This window comes from Bos indicus, chromosome 4 (genome assembly GCF_029378745.1).
Source record: "Bos indicus isolate NIAB-ARS_2022 breed Sahiwal x Tharparkar chromosome 4, NIAB-ARS_B.indTharparkar_mat_pri_1.0, whole genome shotgun sequence".
Lineage (NCBI taxonomy): Eukaryota > Metazoa > Chordata > Mammalia > Artiodactyla > Bovidae > Bos > Bos indicus.
The window spans coordinates 10,016,854-10,037,711 of record NC_091763.1 but is presented as its reverse complement, the minus strand read 5'-3'; the positions used below and the strand labels follow the sequence as shown (position 1 = coordinate 10,037,711).

The window sequence follows — 20,858 nt, the reverse complement described above, 5'->3', positions numbered from 1 at the left end:
AAGCCTATACATCTAAACCCTATTTCCAGCTAAGCATGCCAGCGCACAACCCACACTATAATCGTCATATGCCTTGGCCAACACTCTTCCTCCTAAGCATCCCACAGTTCTCTAAGCTCGGTCTTAGTTGGAGTACCGCCATTCCACCCACCACCCAATCCACTCTTAACCTCTCCCTCATCTCCTTATTCTTGGAAATTCCACCATTAATGGGGGGGAGGAAATTAGCATTTATTGAGGAAAACCTCCTATGGGCCAGGTGCTTCACCTTTACCCCCACCCTATGGGGTCACTTGGATATCCACTTAAAACTAAACTACGTAAGGCTTCCAAAACACATCACACTGTTTCATGTCTTTGAGAATGCTGATTCTTTAGCACAGAGGTTGTCTGTCCTACTTCTTTGCCTCTAGCTAATTTTAACTCACACTTCAAGACGTGGTTCTATGATCTCTTCCAGGAAACTTTCCCAAGTAACACACACAAGACTATCTAAGGGCCTTTAAACATTCTTCCTTGCTTCTTAGACTGGGGAGTTTCTTTTCTATGTGCCGATGAAAGGATTGCAATTAATTTAAAATGTTTCATTCACAGATGAATCACTCAATCTGGAATGTGTTTTACTGATACTGCAGATACCTGACTGGACAAGAACATCTGGTAGGAGTGAGGAGAACCCTAGGTGGGCTGATAGGGGACCATGGAAAACAACAATCAGTCTTTCAAATTTAAATCTTATCACTAATTCCTCATGGCTAGTCTGTCATGAGTATGGGAGATGGTTCCTGTGATAGGAGTGTGGTGAGGAAGGTCAAAAAAATTAAAAAAAAAAACTCAAGTAAATCTCTTAGGGGGACTCAATTTTATATAGAAATGAAGGTCAACAATATCAAACTTGGTAGAACCCAAATAATACTTCCTAATGCAATTCAGTTGACAATTTTAAGCTAAATAAAGTACTAAACCTATGGAGGATTTTCTGTGCTCAGAACTAGGTCAAAGTTTGCTTTGTGTTATGAGCTCTGACCCTTGCCAATTAATTTATCTGTATCAACTGCACCCATCTGATCCTATCTAATTAGACTCAGAGTAGAATCTATGTTTTAAAAAGAATCAGATAATTTTATTTATTCTAATTTTTTAAAACCCTTTTCAAAAGGTTCTTTTATTCCCCCCTCCAAATAAAATCTTGCCTTATATCCCAATTTGGAAAACAGATAAGAGAAAAGGTGCTGTGCTGTGTGCTCAGTCGTGTCCGACTTTTGCGATCCCAGGGACCATAGACCATGAGATTCTCCGGGCAAGAATGCTGGAGTGGGCTGCCGTTTCCTTCTCCCAGAAAGACAGAAAGAAGATCAGTGTTTGTCCACAGACGGGAAGTGGAGCGGGGTGGTGGTGGTGCAAGTGTAAGATGGAGGTAGGAAGAGACGGGTGGGATGGATTTCAGGGGAAATGAGGAAACACTGGGGGGTAATGAGTATATTCATTAACTTGATTGTTTCATGACATTGTATGGTATATGGAGTCGGAGCTTTTTGAATTATTTAATTTGAATATGTGGCTTACTGTATGTTAATTATACTACAACACAGTTACTAATAAAAGAAAACCAGGAAACGTCTTCAGGTCCTTGTCTCACCTCACATGGTGCTTCCCAACTCCCTACACTTGGTACCCAGTTTTAAAAACTTTTATATAGTTTGAAAGAATAGTTTTAAAACTTTTGTCTTAAATACTAATGACATGCCTTGCTTAGGTCATCAATCAATAGATTATGTGTCTCCGGGGATAACCTGATATCATATTGCTCATCACACTGATCTTCATTCTGTTTATAAACCTCTCTTGAAAAGTACATTAGAGTAAAATTAGTGGATGGTGAGAAAACATAAATTGGTAAGGTACTGGGAAGGAGGACAGAGACAAACATGAGAAGGAAAATAAAATTTCAATTTGTAATATAGACCAATCATACCTAGAAGAGACATAGAACTTTGAATTGATTAGAAAGGAATTTTAAATATCTGTATTGTTATATCTGCTTTCTTCCCCACAGTACCTCACATTAAGCTAAATAACCTTAATTACTAAATTAAACAATTTTATAAAATAGATGGGAAGATAGCAAAATAAAAACAAAATTCTTCTTTAGCAGCAAAATATAAAACATTTCAGTGTAATTCTGAAACCAATATAAATAATCCATATCATTAAATATTGAAAGCAAGCAGTTTTACTGCCAAATCAGAGTGCTACCCTGCAGTACGAAATATGAAGTTGCACATATACTCACGACTCCCAGCATCCTCTACAGAAGTCATGTCCACAGGGCATGTCCACTGGGTCTTCAAATACTGAAATACTGCACATACAAATATCACACTGAAAATGAAGAAGAAAAATGATTTCAACAAAGTCATACTCTTGACGGAGAACATTCCTTTGTTCATTAGTTCATGGCAAAAAATGCCGGTAATTATATAAAGTGTTTCAAAATTATAAGGGAAGTTAAAATTACTGTGCCTATCTTTGACTAAATAACAAATATCACGCTTACCTCATTATAAATTACTGTGGGACTGAAATGTTTTAATGCAAAAGTTAAATTCTTAAACTCTAAACTTATGTGCGAAATTACTCAGCAACTATTTGTTTTGAAAGGGAACATAAGAAACAAATCATTACAATCTATTCAGGTCAAGATCAAATTGCTCCTTGTGAAATAACCACTTCAATATGGTGTCCTTCACCCTATACTCAGCCCAGAAAATCTACAAAAATAAAAAGTAACTTTATTTTTTCAATATAGTAACTCAACATATTCAGAGTAGCAATTTAAGGATTTCTACCCAGGGAACCATGCTACAAAGCTTTGTATCTTCTACACATAACTAGGAGAATCAAACTTTAAAATGTTACAGATGTGAACTACAGAAGTAGGATGCTGTTTTCCAAGAAGGTCCAGATAAAATCTGGAGTACATTCATCACGTACTCCATGATAAATGGAGTACATTTATCATGTATTTTGAGCAGCTGAATTATTCAAGAAACATAAAAACTGCCTATATGAGTGCATCAATGGTTTGACAAAAATACACACAACGGCAGTACTGTGTCTCAATAAAAAGCAAATATTTAGTATGGAAATGTATCTGGATAAATAACTCCAGAAGCTTCACTGAAACACAGTTATCAACATATTATAAATGTATTCTGAAAAATATAAAAAGGGTCTCATATTTTTGGTTTTAGGTGCTTAACACAAACTCAATTTTTAATATTTCAATATGGCTTATTCAAAACTGTAAGTAACTGGAGCTTTTCAGTGAAAATATCATAAACAGTTTTGCCAAAACCTTTAATGTTTCCTGTTTTAAAAGAGAAAAGAAAGCCCACTTGTTTTTCAATCTATAACTCAGAGATCACAAAAATAGTCTCTGATAATAAATATTTAACCAAAGCATGAAATAATCAAGCCCTTTAAGCAGGGTACAGGATTCAATTACAAGAAGAATACAACTAGAGGCTCCATGAAACAACGTTAAAATTAAAACTATGAGAAGTACACTGAGTACTAAACCATACCAAACTGGTATCCAAATCCCCCGGCGATAAACTTAATTCATCTGGAGAGGTGACGGAAGAGCGGGTCGTCCTTGGCGTTCTTGGAGAAGGGAGTGTGTCCCAGGCGTTATACCCGCTTGGCGGTGGTGTTGGCATCTGAACACCCGATCGCTGGCAGCAGTTCTCTGGGTTGGACATCCAAGCTTCAAGTAATTTCTCCCTGTCCCAGTCTTTAAGACAAATGGAATGGATATCTCTCAAATAACAGAGAAAACATGGTGCTGTTTTAAGAGCTTCATAATAACAAAAGAGAGACTAAATTACACGGCTATAGGTCCTCTAGGAAGAAAAGTTATTTGTTAGCAATGTTGTAATTACAAATGACATACTTAGGTATGTTATATCCATTCATATTTTTAAACAGAATTGAAACTTTTATAATTTACCATGGCTTAGCACCATGTCAATATTTAACAAGATGGCCAAAAATTTCAGGCATTTCTACTCATAATCAAAAGTGGTGGCTCACATATCATTGGAATTTACTAAATTTTATTGGTAAAGGTTTGATTAAGCCATTTCATTCCTTCAAGAATAACATATAACCTCACAATTGGCCTTAGTGCTGTCAAGTTGTAAAATTTTACATAGTTCATAATAAACATGTCAAAATGCCAACAACTCCTACAAATTCATTTGATAAACATCTTGAAAGCAGAAAGAACTTCTTAAGGGATTATGATTATAAAGTTTTAGGGAATTTGATGTAAATTACATATTAAGTGAGCCTGAATCTGGCTTAACTAAAAAAGGTTATCTTTCTACTATGAATACTTTAAAAACAGCCAAGTCACCTATGTTATTATACAGACTCACAAAAACCTAAACCTTTAAAAACAATAAACTGATATATCCAATGATTTTGCTAGGTGTTTAACACATATTATTTCACCCATTCCTCCCAGCAAACTTTCCAATCACTATTGAGGTGAGGAAACCAAGACTTGGGGAAATTATGTGACTTGACCAGGCTCAAAAAGATATGAGGTATATGAAACAAATTTCTGTGAATCCAAAGTCTGTGTTCTTTCCAGTGCAGCCCAATAAAGCACAGGTCAGAAGTAACACAGAGTCAATTATTTACCATAGGCCCATTCTATATCATTTTACAAACCAAATACAAATATCTGTGGAAATTCTATATGGAAGACTTTTTTCAACCATATTAAGTCAATATATTTGGCAGTTTAACAGGATAATTAGGATTCAGGTATGCAATGAAGACAGAGTGTGTTTCCACAGGTGCAAAGGCACAGGAGTACAATGGAGAGATGTGAACAGCTCTGTAAAGTTAGAGTTGACTCACTGGAAAAGACTCTGATGCTGGGAGGGAGTGGGGGCAAGAGGAGAAGGGGACGACAGAGGATGAGATGGCTGGATGCCAGCACCGACTCGATGGACGTGAGTCTGGGTGAACTCTGGGAGTTGGTGATGGACAGGGAGGCCTGGCGTGCTGCGATCCATGGGGTCGCAAAGAGTCGGACACGACTGAGCGAATGATCTGATCTGATCTGATCTGATACTTTGGTTTGGGGAGAGGGAAGATAAGATTGGAAATAGGAGTCAGATTACAAAGAAGAAAAATCCAGCAACTGAAAAGCTCTGCATATGAGTGTATTCTGGGAAATGTTGCTAAATGGACCTGAGGTTTTTGATAGGTCACCATAGGCATACCTTGGACTTACCGCAAGTTTTGTTCCAAACCACTGAAATAAAACAAACAGTATAAGAAATCAAGTCACACAAATTTTTTTGTCTCCCAGTACATGTAAAGATTATGTTTACACTACATTGGCTATTATTTTTTTTTTTTACTATAATGCTATTGCACACTTAACAAGACTACAGTACCTTAATTAAAATACTTTATTGCTAAAAAACACTAACCATCATCTGACAAGGTAAGGTTGCCACAAATCTTCAAGTTGTAAAAAATGCAACATCTACAAAGCACAACAAAGTGAAGTGAAATAAAACAAGGTATACTTGTAATTAACAAGTTCAAACTTTCTTAGAACAGTATGATTATTTTTCAAGTCTCCATTAAAACACTTTTAAATAAAGGGAGAAAAGAACTGCTATAATTTATATACACACAAACAAATTAAATTCTAGTCTTGGATTCTGTCATATCGCTCATTTAGCAAACATTTGTTGAGTGTCTTTTATGTGCCATACACTATGTCAAGCTGTAGGGATACAATGGGAGGGAAAAACAGGCATAATTCCTTCTTTCATGGAATGTAAAGTCTAGTAAAGAGAAAGTCATTAAATAAAATCAACACATTAAAAAAAATATCATCACTGTCAGAAGCAGCATTAAGAAGAGGTAGAGGCTCCCATTTAGGGAGGTCAGAGAAGGTGACTGGGGAAATGGCCTGGCATGAACATCTGAGGGATGAGTGAGAGCCAACTAGGTAAAAGGTCTCCAGAGACCAGAAGACCAGAAGGAGACCAGAAGGACCCTTTGAGCAAGGCTGAAGAAACAGGCTGGGACCAGGCCATACAGGGGGCTTCCCTGATGCTCAGTGGTAGAGAATCCGCCTGCAATGCAGGAGCTGCAAGAGACACGGGTTCGATCCCTGGGTTGGGAAGATCCCCTGGAGGAGGGCATGGAAACCCACTCCAATATTCTTGCCTGGAGAAGCCCATAGACAGAGGAGCCTGGAGGGCTACAGTCCTTAGGGTCACAAAGAGTTGGACATGACTGAAGCGACTTAGTACGCATGCAGTCCATATAGAACTTCTAAATAACACTCCTATCATCAGTTTACGAGTGACAGGAAGCCAGTGAAAAATCTGGCATATGGGTAGGAAGAAAAGGTTGTCACAGTTAGATTTGAACAGATCTTTCTGACTATAGTATGGAGAGAGAAACCGGATAGGACGAGAGTGGAGGGAAAGGCAGACTAGCAAAGGCTACTGGGAAGTACAAGTAAGAGATTATGCAGCTAAGGCCGTGGCTGGCTGCAGTAGAGACGGAGAGGAAGGGAGAAGTTCAGAGTTGGGAGGTCAGACTGAAAATTTGGTGACATTGGGATATAGTACCTGAAGGAGAGGAAATATCAAAGTTTTTGTCCCAGGTCTACCACGTTTGTTGGTTGGTGCTGCCTTCCACGTAAACAGGAAATACCAGAGACTCAGGTACAGGTTTAACAGCGTGATTTTAATTTTAGACATGATGAGATGTTCTAGAGGTACTTTCAAATAGGCAGTTAAATATAAGTGTATAGAGTTCAGAGAAGAACTCTAGTTCAGAGGGAGAAATATCTACAGAAGACTTGGGAGAAGATGTCATTTCCTAGGAAGAGAGTAGAGTGAGAGGAGAAGATGTGGACTATTCAAGTTCAATTACCTTAGAAGTGATGAGTCTCCAAAGGAGCTTTAAAAAAATACTACTAACGCATATATATGGAATTTAGAAAGATGGTAACAATAACCCGGTGTACGAGACAGCAAAAGAGACACTGATGTGTAGAACAGTCTTATGGACTCTGTGGGAGAGGGAGAGGGTGGGAAGATTTGGGAGAATGACATTGAAACATGTAAAATATCATGTAAGAAACGAGTTGCCAGTCCAGGTTCGATACACGATACTGGATGCTTGGGGCTAGTGCACTGGGACGACCCAGAGGGATGGTATGGGGAGGGAGGAGGGAGGAGGGTTCAGGATGGGGAACACATGTATACTTGTGGCGGATTCATTTTGATATTTGGCAAAACTAATGCAATTATGTAAAGTTTAAAAATAAAATAAAATTAAAAAAAAATACTTCAATATACATTTACTCTAAGGACAGTCAAACTAGACTTGGCCTCGTATTTTAAAAAACAGAAATGGCAAACAGCTCCAGTATTCTTGGCTGGAAAATTCCATGGACAGAGGAGCCTGGCGGGCTAGAGTCCACAGGGTCACAAAGAGTTGGATACGACTGAGTGACTGAGCAAACACACAAGTAAATTTTACTTATTTACTCGTTAGGTAGCTTTCAACTATTAATACATGTTAATATTACTGAGGAAATGCTCAGAAAATGACCTTTGTATTTTTAACAGAGTCATTCTTAAAATTCAATTACTTCTCGGTAAATATAGCCAAACATTTCTGTCTTCTGTCTTCTACCTCATTACTTTGGGACTAAATTTGACAGTACCTAAAATAATGCTTAAATTTATTTTCTTGTGGAAAGCTGAATGAATGTTACCAAGGATACAATCTATAAATCTACCAAATAGTTCAGTTTAATAGCTCTGAAACAGAGCCCATCTGGGTTTTGACAGCAATTAGTGCAAACTGTAGTTCTGTGCACTGTCTATTTTATTCACTAACATCATTTACCTCTGAAAATCTTATTTGATTATCAGATGTCACTGATATTACCTAGAAGAATGTAGAAGAAATGTTCATTTGAAAGTCTGCATTAGCCTCTATTTTATGCTCTAACAGGGGAATGCAATAAATTAACAGAACTCTTAAGTTATCAAAAAAGTTATCACAGAATACACAAAAGTCAACTGCTGCTGCTAAGTCGCTTCAGTCGTGTCCGACTCTGTGCGACCCCATAGACGGCAGCCCACCAGGCTCCCCTGTCCCTGGGATTCTCCAGGCAAGAACACTGGAGTGGGTTGCCATTTCAAATTCAATTAGATATCACCTTATTAGAGTTGAGCCTATTATGTAAAAGAAGTAAGTTAAGCAAATATCAATAGAAAGAACATGGAGTTTATCACTTAAAAATACTTGATGACATAATGTATCAACACTAGAGAAGAAAATCTTTGTTTTAATTACAATAAAGTTACTGGTTAAGTTAGCCTTAGATTTTTACAGGATACAACATTATAAGTTAAAATTATGATACATTATATAACTTAGCCCAATGCAGACAACTGTGGCAGAAATGGGTATGCTTACAGAGAAGAATTGCTGCTTACAGTTAAGTGTGACCATGTGACTAAAGTCTGCTCAGTGGAATAGGTGCAGGGGTGATTTATGTCACTTCTGGGACAGGCTCAAAAAAACCTCCCACATCTTCATCTGCATGCTTTTTCCTTTCTGACTGGTTGGCTAGAATGGAGAGAATCCCCAGGGCAACCTCAGAAGCCACTGTTAGGATGGCAGAGTCTCAGTCAGTCGGGATAACTGTGTGGAGCGGAGCCACTGCCCCATTCCCAACCTAAATAAAACACCTTAGACTACTATTATGATCAAGACACATTTACTGTGGTTGACTCTATACTTTCACTTCAGCAGTGGCCTACTCTAATATAACTGGCACAACACAGCCCCTCGCAGATGAGTGACTTCTACTTCTATGCCGGCTCTATATTATATGTACATGAACTCTATTTGAAAGCTCAAGCAAAGGGCAGGTTGCTGTGAACCTTATACAAAAGAAACAAAATTTAAGATATTTTGTATTTCTTTCCCAGTTTCTATATTATGACTGGTAAGCATTATTACTGATTACAAGGAAAATATTTTATCTTTAAATTCTAAGATTTTAAAAACTATTTTGAATTCCTCAATTTCATCTTTGAACCAGGTCTAGATTTTTTTTCCCCAAAGGATTACTTAAAAGTTTTAAAGATGACAATGGAGAAATAGGGTTTTACAATAAAAAGATGGATTTAAAATAACATTTCAAATATATTATCTATTCATTCTGTAACTATGTTCTCAAGGCGGATGGTTATTGTGGAAACAAAAAAACAATAAAAAGCTGCCCTCTAAGAGCTCCCAGGTTAATGTAGAGGAAAAGCAAATACAGAGATTATTGCAATATTGTATTCTAAGTGTATGACACATGTATGCACAGGATATAATGGGAAGAGACAGGAAGGCTCTCAAAGTAACCCTGGGAATACATAAGCTGGAAAGATTTCCTGGAAGTGGTGCTTAATGAAGACAAGCAGGAGTGGGTAAAAATACGTGTGGAGACTGATGGCCCAGGTGTACAAGCCTGAGTCATGAAGATATACTAAAGAGATGGGATGTTCTAAGTCTGGGGAGAGCCAGTGGAGGGTTTTTCAGCAGGGGAGATAAATGCTCAAAATTTTAAAATGCAATACAAAAAATGAACACGGGTGAAGAGGAAGGCCAACAATGGACTACAATTTAGATGAAAAATAATGACAAACTGAATTTAAGTTGGGGCAGTGAGAATGGAAAGAGCTAGGGAGACTGGGAGAGGATGGGAGCTATTTAGGAAGAGAAATCATGAGGCTGTGCTCAAATGTAATAGACAGGAAGAAGGAAAGTGTGACTTAGTCTGGTCAGGGTAATTAAATGAATATGGAGGCCATTTATCAAGATAGTGGGAGAAATGATGAGTTCATGTATGGACAGCCTTTGGTTAGGGAGAAAAGGTTAAAAAGACATTTAGAAATAAAGTCCTGAATACTACATTAAGGTCAGGGTGTAGCTATGTTCTTTATTATCTAGGTGGCTTTTGAAACCCTTGGTTTCAAAATGTGCACAACAATGTTTCTCAGACAAGGGTCTATTTGGTAGGCTGTTTATAACACATGTTTTTATGCCTATTCCCTCAACTAAAGAAAAGACTTAGATTCTCTAGAAGTCATCCTAGGAATTTCTGGTTAGTTTCCCAGGCAATTCTTATTTACACCAAAAGTTAGAGCCACTGGTATATAAAGTGGAAAAGAGTGTCAAGTACAGAACTCTGGGAAATAGCAATATTGAAGTTTGTGATTCTGGAGGGTAATATACCAAATTATTCACAGAAATGACCAAAGGAAGATGAAATATGCAGTTTAAAATTTTCTTCTAATCAAAAGATCATATAAAAATTTTTGGAAGTGGACATTCTATTTTAATACAGATGATAAAGATTTATAGTTAAAACAAAGAGGTATGTCTCAAAATTATTGGATGAGAAAGACCATTCACCTTTCCCTTTTTAAAAGTAATTTCTAAATCAGAAAAAAACTCTTTGGATAAGCCAAAATGTCAAATATCAATTGTGCAATTGGAGGGTCCACCTCAACATGTGACAATTCCCAAAATGTTTGTCTTAAGGATCACAGAGGACTTATAATAAGCTGAGCACTTTTTCTAAGTAAAGTTGGTAATGTCCTCAAAAAAATTTTTTAAATGAGCAAAAAAACCCCCACTGTAAAAGGAACAGTATGTTCTTATGTTGACTCTGTAGATTTTGCTTTGTGCCTTTCATGGTGAGAAACAGTTTTTACATAAAATAAATACAGCTGACAAAAATAAATAATAATAACAAACTGTTAGTTAACTGACTTTATTTAATCGGCTTTAGTAAAAATTAATGTCAAAACCAGGACTAGGACTACGGACTCCAACTCTCAACCCTGCTCAAATCAGATACATTTCTAAAATTAGACAATCTATAAGTTGGTTTATTTGCTCAATTTTCAAAAAGAGATTTCTTATTTCTTCTCTGATTCATAGCCAGTTTATATTTACTTCAAAACACAAGGATGTCGAGTACTGCACTAACCACTGCACAAATAACAAGTCAGGCTTGTTTAACAAACTATTTTGTTTTATATTAAAACATTAAAACAGCCATCTTTTTTTTTTTCATATTGATTGATATTTATTTGAGGACATGCCATGTCAAAAAAAAACAAGAGAGTCAACTCTTGCCTTTAACAATAATATTATATTATAAAAGCACTTTACAACTCTATCCCATTTTTGAGTTCTAGTTACTGGGGTATGTGGCCTGATGATTATCTGAAAGCATTTCTCTATTCAGATCCATAATCCAAGTGCTCTCTGAATATTATAAGGTGACAGTAAGTGGGAACTGGAGGAGGAGGAGAAAAGAAGAGGGGAATAAGTTTCTCCCAGTTAAGGGTTTGTCACAATGAGGGGATGAGGATGTACGAAGATATTTTTGCTGTCTTTTCACCCTTATACTGTGTTAAGTAATGCTTACAACATAAATTCAGTAGGCTTTTCCTGAGCTGTAACTCAGAAATTTACTTCCTACAAACAATGTATTTACAGGTGTGTTTATTAACTTACACAGCATCTCACAATAACTAGTAAAGTTAAAACGGTGCACTTCTGCTACTGTTGCTGCTGTTAAGTCGCTTCAGTCGTGTCCGACAATGTGAGACCCCACAGACGGCAGCCCACCAGGCTCCACCATCCCTGGGATTCTCCAGGCAAGAACACTGGAGTGGCTTGCCATTTCCTTCTCCCATGCATGAAAGTGAAAAGTGAAAGTGAAGTCTCCCAGTCGTGTCCAACTCTTAGCTACCCCATGGACTGGAGCCCACCAGGCTCCTCCATCCATGGATTTTCCAGGCAAGAGGACTGGAGTGGGGTGCCATTGCCTTCTTTGTTTACAGTGTTCTAAGGGAAATACATATTGCCATTGTGATGGAGCTCTAGATAGACTGAATAAAACATCTAAAAGTTAAAAGTAGTTTAAAAAGGCAAAGAAATAAATATCACCAAAGAAAAAAGATTAATTGTAGCTTAAATATAAAACCGAATCACTAATTAACTATATAGATCTAATAAAAAGAAAAGCCAGGTTGAGAGAACCAACATTTAAAAAATGCTGAAAAATAAGGCATAAATCTGCATAATGTTAAGTTTTACTTTCATTCTCTTTTCCCTCTTCTATGTATGCCTTACAAATAGCTGTAAAAAGAAGAGAAGCTAAAAGCAAAGGAGAAAAGGAAAGATATAAACACCTGAATGCAGAGTTCCAAGGAACAGCAAGAAGAGATAAGAAAGCCTTCTTCAGCAATCAATGCAAAGAAATAGAGGAAAACAACAGAATGGGAAAGACTAGAGATCTCTTCAAGAAAATTAGAGATACCAAAGGAACATTTCATGCAAAGATGGGCTCAATAAAGAACAGAAATGGTATGGACCTAACAGAAGCAGAAGATATTAAGAAGAGATGGCAAGAATACACAGAAGAACTGTACAAAAAAGATCTTCACGACCCAGATAATCACGATGGTGTGATCACTGACCTAGAGCCAGACATCCTGGAATGTGAAGTCAAGTGGGCCTTAGAAAGCATCACTATGAACAAAGCTAGTGGAGGTGATGGAATTCCAACTGAGCTATTTCAAATCCTGAAAGATGATGCCGTGAAAGTGCTGCACTCAATATGCCAGCAAATTTGGAAAACTCAGCAGTGGCCACAGGACTGGAAAAGGTCAGTTTTCATTCCAATCCCAAAGAAAGGCAATGCCAAAGAATGGCAATGCCAAAGAATGCTCAAACTACCGCACAATTGCACTCATCTCACACGCTAGTAAAGTAATGCTCAAAATTCTCCAAGCCAGGCTTCAGCAATATGTGAACCGTGAACTTCCTGATGTTCAAGCTGGTTTTAGAAAAGGCAGAGGAACCAGAGATCAAATTGCCAACATCCGCTGGATCATCAAAAAAGCAAGAGAGTTCCGGAAAAACATCTATTTCTGTTTTATTGACTATGCCAAAGCCTTTGACTATGTGGATCACAATAAACTGTGGAAAATTCTGAAAGAGATGGGAATACCAGACCACCTGATCTGCCTCTTGAGAAATCTGTATGCAGGTCAGGAAGCAACAGTTAGAACTGGACATGGACCAACAGACTGGTTCCAAATAGGAAAAGGAGTACGTCAAGGCTGTATATTGTCACCCTGCTTATTTAACTTATCTGCAGAGCACATCATGAGAAACGCTGGACTGGAAGAAGCACAAGCTGGAATCAAGACTGCCGGGAGAAATATCAATAACCTCAGATATGCAGATGACACCACCCTTATGGCAGAAAGTGAAGAGGAACTCAAAAGCCTCTTGATGAAAGTGAAAGTGGAGAGTGAAAAAGTTGGCTTAAAGCTCAACATTCAGAAAACGAAGATCATGGCATCCGGTCCCATCACTTCATGGGAAATAGATGGGGAAACAGTGTCAGACTTTATTTTTCTGGGCTCCAAAATCACTGCAGATGGTGACTGCAGCCATGAAATTAAAAGATGCTTACTCCTTGGAAGGAAAGTTATGACCAACCTAGATAGCATATTCAAAAGCAGAGACATTACTTTGCCAACAAAGGTTCGTCTAGTCAAGGCTATGGTTTTTCCTGTGGTCATGTATGGATGTGAGAGTTGGACTGTGAAGAAGGCTGAGCGCCGAAGAATTGATGCTTTTGAACTGTGGTGTTGGAGAAGACTCTTGAGAGTCCCTTGGACTGCAAGGAGATCCAACCGGTCCATTCTGAAGGAGATCAGCCCTGGGATTTCTTTGGAAGGAATGATGCTAAAGCTGAAACTCCAGTACTTTGGCCACCTCATGCGAAGAGTTGACTCATTGGAAAAGACTCTGATGCTGGGAGGTATTGGGGCGAAGAGGAGAAGGGGACGACATAGGATGAGATGGCTGGATGGCATCACTGACTTGATGGACGTGAGTCTGAGTGAAGTTCGGGAGTTGGTGATGGACAGGGAGGCCTGGCGTGCTGTGATTCATGGGGTCGCAAAGAGTCGGACACGACTGAGCGACTGATCTGATCTGATGTATGCTTGTTCAGATCTGCTCTAAGGGCTTATAAGAAAACTTTTCATATTCAATTTGATCTCAAATGTCCTGGGCAAAGTATTTGCTATTCTGTTGAAGATTCTATAGTTGGTAAGGTTTAGACATCATTGTTTTCATTTGTTACAGAAATTTTGATTAAGGTGCCAAATTTACATTCTAAAAATTGAAAGTAGGTAAAAAAGGCAAAGAAATAAATATAACCAAAGAAAAAAGATTAATTGATTCTTCTTAAAGGAATTTGATTTCTACAGTGCCTTGCTTGCACAGCATTTTTTAAAAAAGAAATAAAGGAAAAAATAAAGAAAAGAAACTCAAGAGAAATCTATTGCTTAAAAAACTTTTCTTTTTCAAACAGAACTGTATTTTGACAATTTTAAAATCTTGGGAGAATTAGCTCTTAGAAGAATTACATATTTAAAACGTGCTGAAAAAACAAGAGAAAAGTAAAAGTGCTTCAAAACAGCCATCTTTTAACTGTGAAAAGTTTCAAAAGTACTCAGGACATTTCTTTCATTACCATGAGCTCGAAGTAAAGCTTCAGCAGTAAATAGTGGAGCCTGGAGCATGTCTGCTGTTTCCACAATGAGCATATCTTTCAATCTACGAAGATCCTGAGGTCTTAATCCTTCATATGGCTGTAAAAAGAAGAAAAACAAAATTAAATTGGCTATTATACCTTTAGGAAGTTCTGCAAATCTATAAATAAATATATATGGTTATCATTTATTTAATCTTTTAGTTCTGGTTTGGCAATGAAGCTAAAAAGGCACTGTATCTTCCACTATCACGAACTTCAAACTACTTTATCACAAGTCTTTTTTTAAGCTGGAAAGTAGATGCCTGGTCTCACGAACCTCATCACTTTAAAATAAAGAATTATACTATGATGACAAGATCATCTTATAGTTTCAAAAATCTAAGAAATACTAAAAAAAAGCATTAGAAATAAAAACCTACAATTTACCACTGACCAATGGTCATGATCAATGTTCTAAAGTATTTCTATCCAGTCTTTTCTTTCTGCAAATCAACTGTATGTGAATATGCATGTATTCACTTACATACAGCTTTAATCACCGAACCAGCAACATTTACACTTATTAAGACTGAATTTGGAGGAAAGTGATTATGACATACTATTCAACTTACTCATAAATGTATTATCTCTGTTTATTCAAGTGTTTGTTAACACTCCATAAAGGTACTTTATCAAGTGTTTTTTTATTCTTCTGTTATCCTTTATCTTTTCCCCCCTTTGCTTTTAACAGAAAACATATAAAGAACAAAATCACAAATGTCTCACCATTCATAAATTTATAAATGCCAAAATAACCTGTGACATATTTTCCTCATTTCCCCAATTTCCCCATCTTCCCCATCCTGTTTATGGCAATCACTACCATGAACTTGATTTGTAGCTATTGTAATAATAAGGCATAACATTATAAATATCATTAAGCAGTTTGCCTTTATTTTTATTCAATATTGCATTTTTATTACTAATATTAATATATATATCTACTTCAATCCTTTAAACAGATGTAACCAGCTTACTGCAGTAAGCACAGAACTAAAGATAACAACTTAAAATGCACTAGAAATTCTGAACTACTCATCAGAATTACAACCACAGAGGACGTCCTTTGGTGACATTTATCAAATATTCCAGAGAGTTCTGGAAACCCCAGAACAGATGCAGTTAGTAAACTCCATCTTTTACAGTTGGCGTACAGTTATTTTAAAATTAGATATTAACTTTATTTCTTGTTTTCCTTTTTTTTAATTATCATGGAAACCATTTCATCGGTTGTTACTCAACCCCATATGACAGGAACTCTATTCATCAAGGATATTTCTCTCACTTGATACAAGTTTTCTAATCCTAAAATGTCTTCTGGTAGGGATGCATATATAAGCAATGAGTGTATTTATGACAGGAAAGACTGACAGACTTGACTGCAAAAACATTGCCAAGATTTAAACATAAAAACTATGTTGCTTTTAATATATAAGGAATTTGTGACAGTCAGTAAATTTAAAACATCGAACGTCACAAAAACACAAACATCCTTAAGTATATAAGCTCTCTACCTAACAAAATGGTCAACGTTTGGAACTAAAAAACAAAAAACCCAACAACCACCCTCAATATTGCTAAGGTCGCAGTGAGATAATCCTCTGATATACTTTTTTATATAGGTAAAAATAGAAATTGGTATATCATTTAAAAACTAAGCATCACATCCCATGAGTCTTTAAAATATTCATCTTTTGACTCAATAATCTTACTTACAGGAATTCATCCTAAGGTCTAATCGCAATGTGAACAGAACTGGTCATCTGCAAAGTTACTTATAAAAGTGACAAAATACAACTAACTCAAATGTACTTTAAGGGAGTTAAAGGATGTCTACACGTTAAGAGTAGTCAGCCGTCACTCAAAATATTTCCTATAAGTTTATAAATATCAAGAAATGTTAAGGAAAATAAAAAACTATTGAACACTGATGAAAAGTGGAAGGTAATGTGTTACAGGCATTATTTATAAGTGGTAGAAAAATGAATACTTAAAATTTTTACTGTGCTTTTTATAAAGAGCATGTTTGGTTGAAAAAAATTTAATCAAAAAAATTAAAGAAAAGTCACTGGGGATGTTAAAGAGCTTTAAACATTGGTGGAGCATGCACTCAATCGGTCTGCAGTGTTACTCTTTTTATAAATGATGGTAAAGCCTTAATACTGAATACACCACACAGCACACTGTATTAATAGTCTACTACACCGATACATGCATTCAGCTATACTGCCATGAATCTCTACATATTATAGGTATCCTATGACCCTAACTAGAAAAAGAAAAAAAAATTAACCTAAACTTCTAATATAATTTATTATTATATCCCTCTCTAGGGATTAACTAAAAAGAAATTAAAAAGGGAAATTTAATCCCAACTATCCTTTGAAAAGTACCCCCAAATCATCATGTACAGCTTGCTTTTAATCTAATTTATTAAAACACACCTTTTCATGCAAAAACTCACAAATCCCTTCATGATTAAATCTGTAGTATTCAGTCTAGCCTAGAAGTTATTCACTATGTGTAACACTGCTTCTAAGTTCAGATTTGGGACTCCAGGTATTTTTCCTGCCCCAGTAATGAAAAACAATATTTCTTGATATTCCCAGTGGTGGCAGTTGTATATTTCCTGGTATTAATTCCTTAATGTTCTTCTTTAGAGTAGCCTTCATTCTACCTAATTTATGTTGAACAAAATAAAATGTGATTTTAGATATATCAAGAAAGGAATAACATAAAGCAACTTGTATACATTCCTTTTTTAAAAAATACACAGCTTAAAACTTAAATAGGTAACAATGGAAGAAAAATAGTTTTTGAAGGAAAAAGACATACTGCCTTCATGAACATGTAACATGATCACTCTGAATCTCTGCAACTGAACTAGGTTACGTGAAGCACTTTAATACATAGTTCAGTCCCAGGTCAGTAGGAGTCCAATATGCTATGGGGGAAGAATGGGAAAATGCTCCAGGAAGAATGAAGAGGCTGGGCCAAAGCGGAAACCATGCTCAGCTGTGGGTGTGGTCTGGTGGGGAAAGTAAAGTACCATTCTATAAAGAATAATAACACACTGGAACCTGGAATGTCAGGGCTCATGAATCAAGGTGAATTGGCTGTTGTCAAGTAGATGGCAAGAGCGACCATCCACATCTCAGGAATCACTGAACTAATTAAAATGGATGGGAATGGGTGAATTTAATTCAGATGACCATTATATCTACTACTGTGGGCAAGAAACCCTTAGAAGAAATGGAGTAGCCCTCACAGTCAACAAGAGAGTCTGAAATGCAGTACTTGGGTGCAATCTCAAAACCAACAGAATGATCTTGGTTCATTTCCAAGGCAAACCTTTCGGCATCACAGTAACCCAAGTTTATGCTCCAAACACTAACACTGAAGAAGCTGAAGTTGAATGGTTCTATGAAGACCTACAAGACATTCTAGAACTAACACCAACAAAAGATGCTCTTTTCATCACAGGAGACTGGAATACAAAAGTAGGAAGTCAAGAGATACCTGGAGTAATAGGCAAGTTTGGCTTTGGAATACAAAATGAAGCAGGGCAAAGACTAACAGAGTTCTGCCAAGAGAATGCACTGGTCATGGCAAACACCCTCTTCCAACAACACAAGAGACATCTCTACATATGGACATCATCAGATGGTCAATACCAAAATCTGATTGATTATATTTTTGTAGCTGAAGATGGAGAAGCTCTACACAGTCAGCAAAAAACAAGACCTGGAGCTGACTGTGGTTCAGATCATCAGCTCCTTATTGCAAAATTCAGACCTAAACTGAAGAAAGTAGGGAAACCACTAGACCATTCCGGTATGACCTAAATCAAATCCTTTATGATTATACACTGGAGATGATGAATCAATTCAAGGGATTAGATCTGGTAGACAGAGTGCCTCAAGCACTATGGATGGACGCTCGTAACACTGTACGGGGGGTGGTGACTAAAACCATCTCCAAGAAAAAAGAAATGCAAGAAGGCAAAGTAGTTGTCTAAGGAGGCCTTACAAATAGCTGAAAAAGAAGAGAAGCAAAAGTCAAAGGAAAGAGGGAAAGATATACCCATCTGAAGGTAGAGTTCTAGAGAACAGCTAGGAGAGAGAAGAAATCCTTCTTAAGTGAACAATGCAAAGAAACAGAGGAAAACAATAGAATGGGAAAGACTAGAGATCTTCTCAAGAAAACTGGAGATACCAAGGGAACATTGCATGCAAAGATGAGCACAATGAAGGACAGAAACTGCAAGGACCTAACAGAGGCAGAGGAGATTAAGAAGAGATGGCAAGAATACACAGAAGAACTGTACAAAAAGGTCTTCACGACCCAGACAACTATGATGGTGTGATCACTCACCTAGAGCCAGACATCCTGGAATGCGAAGTCAAGTGGGCCTTAGGAAGCATCACTACAAACAAAGCTAGTGGTGGTGATGGAATTCCTGCTGAGCTATTTCACATCCTAAAAGATGATGCTTTTAAAGTGCTACACTCAATATGCCAGCAAATTTGGAAAACTCAACAGTGGCCACAGAACTGGAAAAGGTCAGTTTTCGTTCCAATCCCAAAGAAAGGCAATGCCAAAGAATGTGCAAACTAACATACAACTGTATTCATTTCACATGCTAACAAGGTAATGCTCAAAATCCTTCATGCTCGGCTTATACAGTATGAGAACCGAGAATTTCCAGATGTACAAGCTGGATTTAGAAAAGGCAGAGGAATCAGAGATCAAATTGTCAACATCCACTGGGTCATAGAGAAAGCAAGAGAATTCCAAAAAAAATCCTATCTACCTCTGCTTCATTGACTTTGCTAAAGCCTTTGAGTATGTGGATCACAACAAACTGGAAAATTCTTAAAGAGAAGGGAATACCAGACCACCTTACTTATCTCCTGAGAAACCCGTATAAAGCACAAGAAGCAACTGTTAGAACTGGACATGGAACAGTAGACTGGTTCAAAATTGGGAAAGGAGTATGTCAAGGCTGTATACTGTCACCCTGCTTACTTATAAGCAGAGTACATCATGTGAAATGCCAGGCTGGATGAATCTGTAGCTGGAAACAAGACTGTTGGGAGAAATATCCATAACCTCATATATGCGGATGACACTAATGGCACAAAGTGAAGAGGAACTAAAGAGCTGCTTTATGAAGGTGAAAAAGAAGAGTGAAAAGGCTAGCTTAAAACAACATTCACAAAAATGAAGATCATAGCATCCAGTTCAATCACTTCAGGCAGACAGATGGGGAAAAAGTGGAAACAGTGACAGATTTTATTTTCTTAAGCTCCAAAATCAGTGCAGACAGTGTCTGCTGTCATAAAATTAAAAGTTGCTTGCTCCTTGGAAGAAAAGCTATGACAAACCTAGACAGCATATTAAAAAGCAGAGACATCACTTTGATGACAACGGTCTGTACAGTCAAAGCTATGGTTTTTCCAGTAGTCATGTATGGAAGTGAGAGCCAGACCATAAAGAAGGCTGAGCATCAAAGAACTGATGCTTTCAAACTGTGGTGCTGGAGAAGATTCTTGAGAGTCCCTTGGACAGCAGGGAGCACAAACCTGACAATCGTACAGGAAATCAGCCCTGAATATTCACTGGAAGGACTGATGCAGAAGCTCTAACACTTTGGCCACCTGACATGAAGAACCAACTCACTGGAAAAAATCTTGATGCTGGGAAAGATTGAGGGCAGGAGGAGAAGCGGGTAACAGAGGATGAAATGGTTGGATGGCATCACCGACTCAATGGACATGAGTTTAAGCAAACTCTGGGAGATAGTGAAGGACAGGGAACTGGCATGCTGCAGTCCATGGGGTCACAAAGAGTTGGACACAACTTACTGACTCAAAACCAATAACATGTAGGCAGTGTCCCTCTCTTCTGCAGGGTTACATTGAAGGTGCCTTTCTCTTTTCTGTTGCAAAGATAAACTGCTTCAATTTTCAGATTAATACAAACCATCAGTAACCTTCAAAGCAGTCCAATACTGATATAAAGAAAGAAAAAGAAAAGTAATTTAAAGACAAACAGGGAATAAAAGCGCCTCTTTTGCATCAGTACATATTACTGCTACCAAAAC

At 37.3% G+C, this 20,858-nt stretch overlaps 1 protein-coding gene across 7 annotated transcripts in view; it reads right to left on the bottom strand.

Moving 5' to 3' along the window:
- The window catches only part of ANKIB1 (ankyrin repeat and IBR domain containing 1), a 157,497-nt gene that overhangs the window by 46,852 nt on the left and 89,787 nt on the right, over nt 1-20,858 (bottom strand). For 4 of the 7 annotated variants that reach the window (XM_070787152.1, XM_070787153.1, XM_070787149.1 and 1 more), the window contains 4 exons: nt 14,693-14,810; nt 5,312-5,332; nt 3,588-3,796; nt 2,294-2,382 (listed from right to left, as the gene is read on the bottom strand). In XM_070787152.1, the coding sequence (XP_070643253.1) occupies nt 2,294-2,382; nt 3,588-3,796; nt 5,312-5,332; nt 14,693-14,810 (437 nt within the window). The remainder of the gene's footprint in view (nt 1-2,293; nt 2,383-3,587; nt 3,797-5,311; nt 5,333-14,692; nt 14,811-20,858) is intronic. The other 3 variants (XM_070787154.1, XM_070787151.1, XM_070787150.1) reach the window with 1 other exon arrangement.